This window comes from Lycium barbarum, chromosome 11 (genome assembly GCF_019175385.1).
Source record: "Lycium barbarum isolate Lr01 chromosome 11, ASM1917538v2, whole genome shotgun sequence".
In the NCBI taxonomy this organism is placed as follows: domain Eukaryota; kingdom Viridiplantae; phylum Streptophyta; class Magnoliopsida; order Solanales; family Solanaceae; genus Lycium; species Lycium barbarum.
In genome coordinates, this window is record NC_083347.1 from 7,549,589 (window position 1) to 7,564,579 (window position 14,991).

General features: G+C 34.6%; 1 protein-coding gene and 1 pseudogene across 1 annotated transcript; both read right to left on the minus strand.

The window, feature by feature from the left end:
• Positions 1–45: 45 nt before the first annotated feature.
• Positions 46–3,358, minus strand: LOC132619119 (gamma-glutamyl hydrolase 1-like). The gene is made up of 10 exons (XM_060334081.1): positions 2,976–3,358; positions 2,699–2,785; positions 2,397–2,486; positions 1,963–2,057; positions 1,746–1,806; positions 1,160–1,249; positions 1,000–1,062; positions 672–760; positions 424–516; positions 46–336 (listed from the first exon to the last, which is right to left on the minus strand). Exons 1-10 carry the CDS (start codon positions 3,318–3,320, stop codon positions 282–284), a joined length of 1,068 nt encoding a protein of 355 aa, XP_060190064.1. The 5' UTR covers positions 3,321–3,358; the 3' UTR covers positions 46–281.
• A 2,342-nt stretch (positions 3,359–5,700) lies between these two features.
• On the minus strand, positions 5,701–13,075 carry LOC132618335 (gamma-glutamyl hydrolase 2-like; annotated as a pseudogene).
• Positions 13,076–14,991: the final 1,916 nt, after the last annotated feature.

Here is a 14,991-nt window from a genome sequence, read left to right on the forward strand (position 1 = left end):
CTGATGATTAGTTTCTGTGCATTTAAATTCTATAATAGCTCTACTAGTACAACGCAATGGCAATCCGCTGCAGCACTTCTATCCATAATGCAAGATAGAAACCATTCAAGAATCTTGTTAAAACACAATGGTACAAGAGTGGAGCTAGTATAATCAAGTGCTAGTTTTTTCGAAATGAAACTGGAGATTGCTCGAAGCATCGAGAAGTCCCTTCGATTACTAAATCTTACACTCAGGGTTATTCTAATATTCTTACTAGTTCATTTGCATTTCCTCTGCATCTAAAGAGAGCTCACAGCAGGACCGTTGAAAATGTAAACCTCGTCGTAACCCTTTCTGCAGGACAAAAAGCATAGATACATCAAATTACTGGAAATTGAGGTGATTGCTAACTAGAAATATTAAAAATGCAGAACAACTTACCCAGCCTTCCCACTATAAGTGGGACTGTAATTGTAGATGAGATTATCAAGTACTTTTTGAGCCTCAGGTTTATTAGAAGACTTCCTTGTTTCACTGCATTATTATAATTATAATATAAAAGAAGAGAAAGCTTTCAACCATAAGTAAAATCTTTGAATAGAAAACACAGACAAGCTTGTTATCGTTGTAAGTGTTAAACCAGAATTTTCTTCACTAGGGCAACGAAAGGCTATAATAAAGAGGTGTACCTGACAAAATAGGTGGCAACAAGTTGAGTCACTTGAACTGCATCCTCAGAATGTGGAATTGCTGATGATCCCCATTCAAAAGAACTTTTCTGCAGTAACAAGAACTATTAAACCAAATAAGTGTTAACTGTATAATTATAATTCAACTTTTACATTCAATAAGTTCAACCACCATCAAGGAAATACATGAAAGGTCTTAAAGAGAGGGTATTACCCTGCTTAACTACTTCACCTATACTAATAGAATATGCTATATTGGATGTAATAAGACAAGAAATAATTATGATTATTCATAATATTTCAGTACAAAATTGGGTGCATATGTTACCTCTGGGTGCCACTGTAAAGCAGTTATGGGATAGTTCTCTGCTTGAAGAGTAGAGACATAAACCTGATTCATCAATTAAGAAAATTAGAAAACTTGTTGTGTTGAAAATGACAATAGTCATATGTATGACAAAAGTGGAGGAAGAGAATAGACTATGTACCCTGTTGCGTGTATCTGTGCTAGTAGTCAACATAATAAAAAAGCTCGATAGATCATCATTTGCTTGAAATTTTTCTGGTGATAAGCCATACTGTTGCATGAGGGAAACAGAAAAATCAGTCTAATAAACACTGCTTGATATTTTTCATGTGAATATCAAAAAATGCACAGATCAAATAAAAGGGAAGACCAAGATGAAAGTTCAGAAAAAAAGTAATGCCACTCAGTCGCGGAGACAGGATTTCCACCCAGGGAATTCAACATAAATATACATACATAAAAAGAAGATTGACCATATATACTTCAGATGAACCTCTTCGCCCCCTAGGTCTGCCCATGATCACACTTATGAGTTACCTAACTTTAGGATAATCAACATAATATCTTGATAAACTTCAAGCCTGTTATATAAGACTCAGAATATGATACTTAGTGATCTAAAAGTTGGTGTTATAGACAAACTATTGTCAGGGGTATGATTGTGGTCTCATATGGAGTAGGGGAAAAAATTATTCCCCAGTATCACCAAGAAACAATACAATTTTTTCAGTGCTAATAGAAGTGCAAGTAAATTTTCTAGGACTCACTTTAAGATTTTGTAGCACAAGGCATTCCTTACTCAACTTCTTTACCAATGTAGGTGGGAATCTGCATGAAACATATTGGCAAAAATAAAAAACCAGTCCTCAATGAAAAACACATCTTGCTACAGTCGTCAAAAGAGTTAGTATAAATCAAATTGGTCAATATTGAGTCAAGTAATTAGATTGGCGATTATTAGTAATCACTTAAAACTAGGAATACCTCCCAAATACTGTATCTTCAATATTAACGGTTTCCACAAACTGGAGTTTGGTTGCCTGATTTGATACACTGAATTTCTCAAGAATGTTCTTGTCCTGTTACAAAGGAGAATTTTTTTTTGGAAACAACTAAATGTCACAACTACTCAATAGTTAAAACAGCCCTAATAAAAGGATGTAACAAATCTGTTACTTATTGTGTTTGAAAGTTTATGTGACCAATGTTGTGATACATCATTTTCATTTTCGTTGAAAAGAGTCCAAAGTTTCTAGCAAAGCAGAACTGGAGATTTTTTATGTGTCTGAAAAATTATGTTGTGTATATAGAAAATTATGTTGTGCATATAGACCAAAGATAACTTTTTATACATATATACTAAATCAGAAACATCCTTAACGAAATTTATGATATTGCCACAGGTATTCGTGAATTACCTTGGAGACAATCATCATCAAAAGATCAAATCCAAGGTTGATCGCAAGGAGAGGGAAATGTTCTCCGGCATCATTCTTTTCCAAAACTTTCTGTAAGTATCACCAAGGAAATGTAGAAAAATCAGATATGAAGTGGTAGTATCAGATAAATCCTACTGCATTAATTAATGGAGTAACATCGTACTCCTAAAATTTTAACTACCTTGCCTTGCCCGCTATAACATGTTAAACTATATTACACAGACAAGGTAAAAAAATATTTCATTGAAAGAGTATAGTAACTTAAATCCATAAATAGTCACCTTGAAAATAGCTTTGACAGTCTCAAAATATTGTCCCTTCTTGGCCCACCCTCCTGGGAAGATCACGCCATTCACTAGATCAAGTTTCTGCAAATAGATATTCATGTTAATAATAACTGCAACTACGTACTAATTATGGAAAGGTGAACCTCATTTGAAGAACTAGCTAGGTACCAATATAGAGATTGAATATGACATACAAGATGCATGGTATACTTCAACGTAAAAGCTTTTAAAATAAGAGTTGAAAAATATAGGAGGCAAATTAAGTGCTGACTTGATTTAGAAGTTGAGGAGAATCCTCAAAGAGAAGTGGAATGACCCTAGCACCACCCGATTCAACAAACTTCACATATGAAGAGGCAATGTAGGAAACTTTGCTGGAATTAACTATACGACCGGAGGCTCCGTCACTGGGATGGCTGATAATCCCGATGACTGGCCGGTAATTAAGGTCATGTTCCGGCACAGGGCAGCCAGCGGGGACAGAAAGCTCCGGCGACTCAATGGCGGCAACAGCTATCACCAGGATGAAAGAGAGGGTGAGAAGGGAAATGAGGAAGTAGTTCAACATTTTTTTTGAAGTTGATAGTATTGTGTACATAGTGATTGAGGAGCTCATGTAAAGTTTTTATAGAAGACTCAACTATTAATGTTAAGAATTAGATGAGAATAAGTTCTCTCACGGATAATATGTATGTTTTTTTACTATCAAATTACATTGACGTACAAATTATACAACAAATCTTACTCCCTCCGTTTGAAAAAGTAATGATATTTTTTCCTTATTATGTCCGTTTATAAAAAAATGACACTTCCTAAGTTAGAAGCAATTTAGTTTGAACTTTTCATTTTATCTTTAATGACAAGCTATCATATTTCAGATTATAAGTTTCAAAAATTGTAGTCACGTAAATAAATATAAATATATATATATATATATATATATATATATATATATATAAAGCTACAGATTTCAAAAGAAATTCTCTGTTTTAAATTTTGTGCTTAGTAAGATTAAGTCATAGAGGGAGGATACACAAACCAGTAAAATTGAAGTAACCCAATATAACCAACTAAATCGTACTACCAGTGTATAAATGCTTAGAGTCATGCATGGTAGTTGTTGAAGGTGTTGGGATATATACTATTAACCATATGTTTGGATATAATAGTTGTTATAAAACAATTATTTATTCATATTTTAATAAAGAATTAAATAAATCATGTACTAGTATGTGTGTCCTTTACTTATATATATAGTAGATGATTTAGTGTATAGAGTTTAGCTTATACACGGAAGATTAAATCATCATTTCTTATAAGTATAAAGTTTATGTTCACAATCTAAGATGAAAATTGGACAAAGCTATCGGTATGATTGTTGCACAAGATTAAATATAATGTATCTTCATTATTGGAACGGTATAGTTCCATCTTCTCGTGTTACTACATTTTGTATGTATTGAACGGATCAAGTAGAGATAAGTGTTTTTGTACTGAATATATAAAACAACCTCTCTAGTTCATTAAATGTACTTATACTCTTAATCTTGATATGATTATTATAATCAATGTGATTTGTTCATTATTTTGATTTATAAAAAGGTACGACTCAATTACGGGTCTATGTATTCCTGGTAAATTGAATAATGCCAAAAATACATTTGTGAAATAATAATCAGTTGATAGAATCTATGTCTCGGCTTTGAGATTGATGATACCCCTTTATGGATGCTTATAAGTCTCATGTGAAAACCCTGCAGGTGGATTTTGTATCCGTCACATGATATAAGTTAAGTGGAAATATAAAGAATTCAATTAGTCAATGAATTAAATTGTCAGCAATTTAATTTAATTAATTTAATTGATTGATATTTGTAATCTTAACATGGGGAGTTAAATAGGTTTTAATGTATGATTTCGAAATTGAACTGAGGAGTGCAATTACGAATTTTTAGTGGAATAAGTCGTAATTTATTATGGTAGGATTAATTCAGATATTTCGAATTAATTCCATAATGGGAAGCCTCGTTAATTAAATTCTGTGGTCCCTCCTGTGGCCAAATAATAAAGAATTGAATGGAATCTGATTTCTTGGTGGAAAAGAAAAACCTAGCAGGTTTTCCATAGAAATTCGCCCACACGAATTTCGCAGATTCTGATATTATTCAGGTTACACAGTAGAAGACCGTGGAACTGAAGGATGAACGCGCGGATGGTTTTTGCTCGTACTTAAAGGCTAGATTCGAGGTTGCATTGACGCTTCAAGAGATAAGTATCAATTTTATGTTTGACTAATATCTTGATTATATGTTATCTATATTACACGCAAGTTCGGTTCTCGTTATTTGCTTCCGCTATTTATGTCTGTATTTCATCAGAAGGGAGGTACATGTAATTATTGCTAGGAACAATATGCCCATACAAAGGAAGCTGCACTCTCCATCATTTTTCTTGGTTCTGAAAAATCAAGCTGCACGCAATAAGAATCACGCAAGTCTCTCAAACTCAATTTGGTACTCATACCTCATGCTAGTTACCTGTCAAACTCATGGTGTTTTCACGGCGAAATCTGACCCGCATCGAATGTGTATATAAAATGATGCACTTTTTGTGTGTATGTATATATATATATAGGATTATTTCTTTTAAAGGGTACATATCAAGGACTAAAACAGTCCAACCACTATAATTTAAGGACCATTTTGGTCATTTTCTCGAGTGGTTCATCTAACTACGGTAAGATCTGGGCCACACACTTGTGGTTTCCTGTCAAAGTGTTGAACTCATCGGACTGGTGCTGTGCTCAAAAGGTGATCTTATAATATCACTTCGAACTAGTTCAGGGATATTAAAAGTTAAAACCTCCAAAAACTTGGTGTAATTGAAAAGACGGTGTTTAGCGGTCCTTATGTATTATTCCTAAAATATTCAAATCCCTGTTTTATTCCATGCATATCATGATCATCTATTCGAAATAGCATATCATATTAGAAGACTAAACAAGCAATGGCGGATCTATGATTGAAGTTACTGTTTGGCAAAATAGCTTTGGCTCATACACTGTATTTGTGTTGAAATTTTCACTTAATATATATAAATAATCTAATCCAGAACTCAACAACAACAACAACACAGACCTAGTGTAATCCCACAGATGGGTTTGGGGAGGGTAGTGTAGGCAGATCTTACCCCTACCTCGTGGAGGTAGAGAGGTTGTTTTCAAAAGACCCTCGGCTCAAAATCCTGAATCTAATCCAGAACTAGGCCAGCAAAAAGTTTTGTGATCCAGATCCCGTATTCTTAAAATCCTGGATCCACCTCCTAACAAGCATCATACAACAAGATTTAGAATTCCCTATTTGGTTGTGAGAACAGTATCTGGAGATTGAAGGCCAGTTCCAACAGTGAACATCACGCACTCACCACTCCCAGGTCTCGACGTGCATCTTAGATTGTGCAGTTGTTATTCCTCAATTACACTGCTGTTTTTTCTCCACAGAGAACTCTAAGGCAGAATGCGGAGTGAAGAGATAAACTTCATCATATCCCTTTCTACAGATCAAGAGGAAAAACAAATTAAGGTTCTGAAAATCAATGTGCTAATTTTCAACCAACCTGAAATTGCTGTATGACTTACCCTGCCTTCCCACCATAAGTGGGATTGTAATTGTATATGAGCTTGTCAAGCACTTCGCGAGCTACTGGTTTGTTAGAAGACTTTCTAGCTTCACTGCATTTAAGATGAAATAAAACTCATAAACTTAGAAGCACAATAGCAACATAAAACAATACAACAATAACTACATATGCCACAATCCCAAGGAAGTTACGGCTGGCTATATGACTCCTCACTTCTCCAGTGTTTAAACGATTAGTTCTATCAATATGTCATTTTGCACCTCTGAAGCCCTCCTTGACAGACAGGAAAAGCAAGAAGGGTTTATACTTTATAAAATAGTTGGCAACATGTGTAGTAACTTGAATTGCATCCTCAGTATGTAGAACCCTTGATGAACCCCATTCAAAAACATTTTTCTGCAGTAACATACAAAACGAAAGCATTTAAACAAGGAACTTCAGACAAAGGTATGGTGTCAAAATAAAAGGCCACGTATTTGTATTAAGATGAGCTCTTCTCTCCAAGGAAAATAGTTGTATTAGCTCTCTTCGTTTTAAGATAATATTTTAGTTCTAATGGAAGCATGAAATTATAAATAATGAGAGAACAGAAGAAATATTTTTTCTTATCAGATACCAAAAGTGCAGCTTAAATCATGGCTTGGTCTCTGTCAGAACCTGTTTCATAAACCTACCAATATCCTTTGAGCAGTAGCCACTACAATGTGATTACGTAATTTAAAAACACCAAAGACTCTCAGAGAATAAACAAGCTAGAAAAAAATTAGAATATGCTCTCACATTTGTTATATCTAACAACTATTAGTTTGCTATATGTTCATGATAGTAATGTAAATCCGAAGTCATAATACCAAAGATGGTACCTCTGGGTGCCATTGGAAAGCAGTTATAGGATAACGTTTAGCTTGAACGGTAGAGACATAGACCTGAATCAATTAATTAATGAATCAAAACAGAGTAGTTCAAAAACAATTTCTACTAGATTTCATAGTATTTGGAAGCATTCACCAGAAATATCCCAATAGAGAAATGTGGTTAAATTCAACATATACCTTGTTGTTTTCATCCGTACTAGTTGTCAACACCCTGAAAAAGCTACTCAAATGTCAATTCGCTTGAAATATTCTGGTGATATACCAAACTGTTGCATTAGTAAAGAAACATGCAATTAATCAGCCGCAGCACAGCATACCAAAAGCGCTAGTAAGGCCGGAAGCAAAAACTGAAAGACAAGTAGAATATCTAGCCTGCTTGAAATGTATTCTAAGATTAACATGATTCATTCATCTGAAGGGGTTGTCAAGCCTGTATTACAGTTTCGCGGGGACTTACTACATATTGATCTCTAGGTGACAGTCTATGAATGATGCCAATTTCATGGAAGAATCTACCAAGTAATGTGAAGGACTAAAGTAACCCCAAAACAGGTAAAGCAGAGACCAAAACGCTCTGATGTTGGGTTCGGAAATCAATCAACACAAGAATTTATCATTTCTTAAAGGGAAAAGGGTCAAAAATACCCATGTAGTGTCATAAATTGGCTACTTTTACCCTCCGTTACAAGTTGGGGCCAAATATACCCTTACCGTTAGCAAAATATTCAAAAATACCCTCATTTCTAACATATTCCCACATAAGCAAGCCTAGTCATTGAAACTGGGTGACATGAACGCCACATGACATTTAACTTATTATATGTGGGGCCTATGTGGCAATTTTTTTAAAAACAATCTGGAAAATTGATTATTCTAAAAACAAATCTGGAAAAAATGGCATTTATTAAAAATCTGATTTTTTTTGATTTTATAAAACCCGTTTCTTCAAAAAAAAAAAAAAACTGGAAAATTGGATTTTTTTTATTAAAATATCTGGAAAATGATTTTTTTTTTAAATCAGTTTTTTCAGATTTTCTTAAAAATTAATCCAGATATAAAAAAAAAAAAGAAGATTTTTCGGACACTTAAAAAAAAAAAAACTTTACAGTTTTCCAGATTTTTTAATTTAAAAATCGAATTTTCGAGAATATATTTTTAAAAAACGAGTTTAATAAAATAAAAAAAATTCAGATTTTTAATAAAAACCATTTCTTCCAGAGTTGTTCCTAAAAAAAAATCAATTTTCCAGATTGTTTTTAAAAAAATTGCCACATAGGCACCAAATAGAATAAGTTAAATGACATGTGGCGTCCATGTCACCCAATTTCAATGACTAGACTTGCTTATGTGGGAATATGTTAGAAATGAGGGGTATTTTTAAATACTTTGCTAACGGTAGGGGTATATTTGACCCCAATTTGTAACGGAGGGTAAAAGTAGTCAATTTATAAATGTAAAGGGGTATTTTTGACCCTTTTCCGTTTCTTAAATCCAAAACTGATATAAAAACCTCACTGAAAAGCTTTAGGACATTATTCAAGAGTTATACCATTGAGCTATTACAATTACCACTGGACAAACCAAAACATGTAGTTGAGCTTGTAACGATCATAACTAAGCTAAAAGATGATAGTGCCACACAAGGACAAGAAAAATCCTATTTTGTGAAACTTACATGATGATTTTGCATCACAAGGCAATCTGCACCCATCTTCTTTAGCAATACAGGGGGGAATCTGCAGGGAAGTCGATAGCAAGCTGTATATCAGCAAATAAGAATTATCACTGAAACCTGACACATAGCTCTAAAGAAAGTATAAAGAATAGTTTACATGAATGACAGTATACGTTTTTCTTTGATACACGAATGTAGGCCATGAGTGCTCATTCAATATAGAGTTGAGCACGCTATAAGGTCAACAGATCAGACAAGCTGTTTACCATTTTCCTATGGATGTAACACCTGAAATTACCATTATGAACTATCTTTTTATGTTTACCTTTAGAGGACCTTAAAATAGGGGTAATCTGGCATTTTTCCAAAGAGAAATGAAATGGAGAAGGAAAGAAGAAAGCAGGAAAGAGAAAATTGGAAGAGACGGAACAAAAAGAAAACGAACACATAAAGGAACAGAACAAGCATATACCTTCCAAATACCGTTCCTTCAATATTTACATTTTCCACAAGCTGTACTGTAGATGCTTGACTTGCTGCACTGAATTCTTCAAGAATGTTGTTGTCCTATTGCACACAAAGAAATGTCTTGAATTCCACCCAAGAGAACAACTGAACTCAAGTTTTAAAGTCTTGAAAAGGTAACAAATTTCGTTGATTAGATAGGAGTAAGTTTGTGCCGCATAGAGGTGATCCCCTACATTATCTAGAAGGCAGGATTGTTTCTCTCACATCTTCTGTTTTTTTAGTTATTGTTTCTCTCACATCTTCTGTTTGGTTAGTTATTGTTTTTCTGAAATACCCTAGGTTGACGCTTGACATGTTAAACATTTCGCAATTTTAACACACGTGTGATTAGTATGTAAACATCAAATTACTAATAGACTACGATAAGTAGAATATCCATATGAAATTAGGTATACATATCAGAAAAGTAATTTACACCAGAAAAGGAATTTATATCAGAAAACACCAGAAAAGGATAAGGAAAATCTAGCAGGTAACAATATGTTCCTCACTATTCTTCAATGTAATCATTTGATTTCTAATCATTATTTGATCCAAGATCCTTTCCAACTTTTACAACATGTAGATGCTATAGAGCATCGTACATAGAATGAACTCACATTTATGCACTTAGGGAATGAGTATGCTAAGCACACATTTACGAGTAATTGACTTTCAGGATCCCATGAGAAAGGAACATAACATTAGCAGCTTCACATATTTTGCATAAAACGCATAAAGGAATTCCTTTTTGACTTTCCACATAAATATTACTCCCTCCGTTTCAATTTATGTGAACTTATTCCTTTTTAGTTTGTGCCAAAAAGAATGACTTATTTCCATATTTGGAAACAATTTACCTTTATGCAATGATTTATAGCCACACAACAAATATGTGTCTCATTTTACACCACAAGTTCAAAAGTCTTCTCTTTTTTCTTAAATTTCGTGCCCAGTCAAATAGGTTCACATAAATTAAAACGGAGGGAGTAGTATATTGCAGTTTGCTCATTGATTCTGTTGCATCAAGTGTCTATGCAACTAAGATGTTATATTTAAAGGTATTGACTTCTCAAAGTGTGCATACTCAATAAAGCTAAAAGAAACATATAGATTCTCCCATACACCTTCATTACCTTGGTGATGATCATTGTTAAAAGTTCATATCCCAGGCATATTGCAAGTAGAGGCAAGTGCTCGCCAGCATCATTCTTCTCCAAAACTTTCTGCATGTATCAAGGAAGCAATTTTCATCAACAAACATCTTTGCTATCCTTTAAAAATAAAAAGAGAGATGATTACTGAGACAAGGCATTTCAAAATGAAAAGTGCTACAATCTACATGTTCTATTCAAATTACAATACTAGGAAATTTCATTATGTCACATTTTTTTGGTCATAGATTCCATCCGACATGCATAGCATTTGATAAAATATTGCAGCAACGGTAGCATGATTTGAGGTGGGCGCGTAAGCAAAGTATATAATCAACTGGAAAATTCCTTTAATAACATCAAAATAGAGGCCATCCTTAGCCCACCCTCCAGTGAAGATAATGCCATTTACTAGATTAAGCTTCTGCAAAAGAAATCAAATTAGCAAATCCCAAACTGCAAATGATAACTACAGGAGATGGAAAATAACATCACTGCTTTTGATACAAAGAAGGAAAAAGAATAAAAAAACAATCCAAGCTTTAGTATCTTGACGATTGAGGTACTTCACTGAGGTTGAGCCAGGTTTTGAACTTTAGGATTCTAAATCCTAGAATAGCGACATCGAAGTATTAGTAAATGGGTTCTGAATTCAATTTTTGGCCATATTTAGTGAACTTCTTAGTACAAATACGAAAATTTTGATTAAAATTACTGGCTTCAGAGGACCTGTACCTATCCTTCTAGCTCCACCGTCAGGTACTTCCTTTAAATCTCTGAGTACGGACTGAATTCACTTATATTTGAGATACTCTCTCTGTATCAATTAATGTGGTAGGTTCGAATTTCGGCAGTCAAACTTTTAAATTTTGATCATAAATTCGAACATTGGATATTTAGTAGAAGGTTAGTAGGTAGTAGAGTGTTGTCTCGTATATCCTTCCATACTAGTAGGCATAGTATTATCTTTGTAGTTTTCTGCCCTTCGATTATCAGTTACTAGTTACTATCTGCTGTCTCTTGTACTATGTTTATCGTATTAGCTTGTTGCGGTTAGTGTTGCTTTTCTTCAATAATGCTTATCTATAGTATTTTGCCATGGCTTCTTTACTTTTGTCAATTCTTATCTGACCCACTGGTCATGCTTTTCTTGAGCCGAGGTCTTTCAGAAATAGCCTGCGTACACTCTACTTTCCTCAAACTCCAACCCCACTTGTGAGTAGAGGTGGCAATTTGAGCCCATATTTAGAAAACTAACCCATTTAACCCACATTTTAGTGAGTTGGGTCACTCATATTTCAAGGGGGTAAATATGGGCTTCAAGTCTCTTTTTAACCCATAAAAATATGGGCAAAATATGGGTATCCATATAAGAACACACTAGACCCAATCACAACTTATTTCGAAAATGAGAAATTTCTTTCTTACCTCCAACCTCACCACCCACCCCGCCCCCCTCCCCCCAACATTTTCTATTAATTTATTTTACTTTTTTAATAAAATATAAAAATAAAATATAAAATGTGAGCAATATTTTCATAACCCCTCCCCCCCGCCCGCCCCCCCCACACCCACACACACATTTTTTTATTTCATATACTTTATTTTACTTTTATAAAAAAAGAGAATTTTTTTTCTTACCTCCCACTCCGACCTCTACCCCCATCCCCCCTCACCACATTTTTATTTCATACATTTTATCTTTTATAAAAAGCGAAAAAAAATTCTTACTCCCCATCCCACCCCCTCCACGACCCCCCTCCCCCATCCGCCCAAATTTCAATTTCATAGATTTTACTTTTATAAGATATTTATAAAAAATGGGAAAAAATTCTTACCCCCGCGCCGTTCCACACCCTGAAATTTCTATGTGATAATATCAATTATGAATATATGAAAAAAAAAAATTTACTTGACAAAAGAAAAAAATTATAAACATTACGCCTGAAATATTACACTTGTATAATATGGGTTAACCCATAATCAACCCACTCATTTATCACCCAACCCATATTTGCTCACATGAAATATAGGCGGTTTGAAACCCAATCCGTTTTTGTTCAGACCATTTTCAACTAAATCAAATCCAACCAAACTCACTCATTTGTCACCTCTATTTGTGAGATTACACTGGGTATGTTATTGTTGGTAAGAATCTTTAATTTGCTTGAAATATAATATACACTTTTGGAGATTATAGAAATAATAAAGAACGACGAGTGTTATTATTACGTATTTGATTGAGAATTTGGGGAGGCTCAGTGTATAGGAGAGGAATAACTGTAGCACCAGCCATTTCAGCAAATTTAACATACGAAGCTGCAATGTAGGACACATTAGTAGCGTTGCTGAGACGGCCGGTAGCGCCATCGCCGGGATGACTAACAATTCCGATGACCAGACGGTAATTAACTGTAGAGTCCGGCGCCGGACAACTCTGCTGGGTATCAAATAGTTGGGTTTCTGTAGTAGTAAACGCAGAGGCAAAAAGGAAAAGTGAAATTAAAAGGTAATTTCCCATTCGAATTGTAAGTTATGCTATGGTATCATTAATGCTATTTGAATATTCATATCCATCACATATTGAAGTTAGAAATTAATTTCGTTTAAAATCTGCCGAAATTCGGACAGTATCTCCCTGTTTATATCCCTAGCCCGAAATCACAATACCAATAAAACAACAACAATAGCAATACTAATATCAACAACATCATCATTAATACCAAAATATTCCATAAAACATCCCACACTATATTTTTCAACATACAACAACAATATACACTTCCTTTCATCCCAATCAAGGAGCATAATCTCATCAACACACCAACAACATTAGATACCATACATATACATGTAAATCAGTCCAACCACATGGCCACAACATGCTTAAAACAGTCCATAAACACAACAACTAGAACACAACACTTTATGACCTTTCCTCCATAACTATTTTCACTTTTAAGACTTGCTAAACCTTCAAATCAACTCAACATAAGAGATTGAATGAAGAACATATCTTATACTTAAAGAACTTTAGCCACACCAACTTTCTTCAAGACCAAATTCACCACAACATCAAGTAGAAGCAAGAACAATCACCTTTTATGGACTAGTTTGATGTAATCTTGTTAAATCCTTGATTTAATGGGCTATAAATGTTTGGGGGATGTGTTAGGAGGTTTCTAGGACTCATGAGAATGTAAAATGATGAAAAAATACGGACTTTCCCGAGTGGGACCCGCGGAAGCCATTTGGCAGTTTGAGGGGTTATCTTAAAATGGCCATAACTCCTTACTCCGATGTCGTTTTGATGAGCAGTTTGTTGCATTGGAAACTAGACTCAACGAACTTCATTTTAGGCATTTGAAACACCTTAAAACTCCTAATATACATGGAGATATATGCCTCCAAATTTGACCCAAAATTGTGTCAACTTTTTTGCAAATATTCGACAAACTTATTTTCTTCGATTTGCCTGGTCCCAGAATTTTTCAAAACTCTCCATACATGATATTTATCATTAATAATACTTGATAATGGTCATTTTCTTTGGTTTCAAGGTTGTCCTTCCCAATTACGACTTACGAGATCGTAATTCATCCTTTACTTCATTGTTACGAACTTTTCATGGCTTGTACCTTCCAAAACTTCATGGGATGTCTTCGATACTCCATTAATACAGCAAAGTACGTGGCATGCTCCTACTCCAAAATGCGAGGTGTAACAATACTGTTGTTGTTTGTGATTGGAAGAGTGGTCTGGTTCTCTGGGGGAACAAGTGAGAAAAGAGGGAACAAGTGAGAAATCTGGTCCTCAGGGGAGATACAAATTATATTTTTTTGTCATCATCAAAAAAGGAAAAATTGATGAGTTATGATACCTTATGTTTTGATGATTTAGCAAACCATAAGAAACCAGATATGATCAGGTTCACTTGTTGTATTTGGCCTCCTTTTTATATCATGTACTGCTATGTTGACATGCTCCTTGAAGAATCAAATGCAATCAGTCACTACACAAGCTGCAGGATATGTTTATATATGAAGGACTAGATACGTGTTCAGAGGGACCAGATGAGATCAGGTTCCCAGCAGGATATGTTCATATATAAAGGACCAGATACGTCCTCAGAGGGACCAGATGGGATCAGGTCCCCAGCTATTACTTGGCCAACTGAACAACTCAAAAGCTACTAACATTGCAGCAGTGTAGCAGCACAGCAACAGAATTGTTGCAGCCCATTCAAGAACAGATAAAGGACCAGGTTCCTCTAGATGAGGGACTAGGTCCCTGGATCATTGAAAAGTCAACTCTACAGTTGTTGACACAGTAGCAATGCGGCAGTGCAGTAGTAGTACAACAGTAAAGTTGTTTTATGGGCTGTCACCTTCACTCTTCCTCTACACACCCTCCCTTTTCCTATACATATACAAACAT

What these genes read in the sequence shown, in the direction of transcription:
- LOC132619119 (XM_060334081.1), bottom strand. Translation starts at nt 3,320, where the DNA reads ATGAGCTCCTCAATCACTATGTACACAATACTATCAACTTCAAAAAAA. An exon ending in CTCCTCAACTTCTAAATCAA is followed by an intron (nt 2,786 to 2,975) that starts GTCAGCACTTAA and finishes ATCTATTTGCAG; the next exon opens with AAACTTGATCTAGTGAATGG. An exon ending in GCACAGATACACGCAACAGG is followed by an intron (nt 1,063 to 1,159) that starts GTACATAGTCTA and finishes TTGATGAATCAG; the next exon opens with GTTTATGTCTCTACTCTTCA.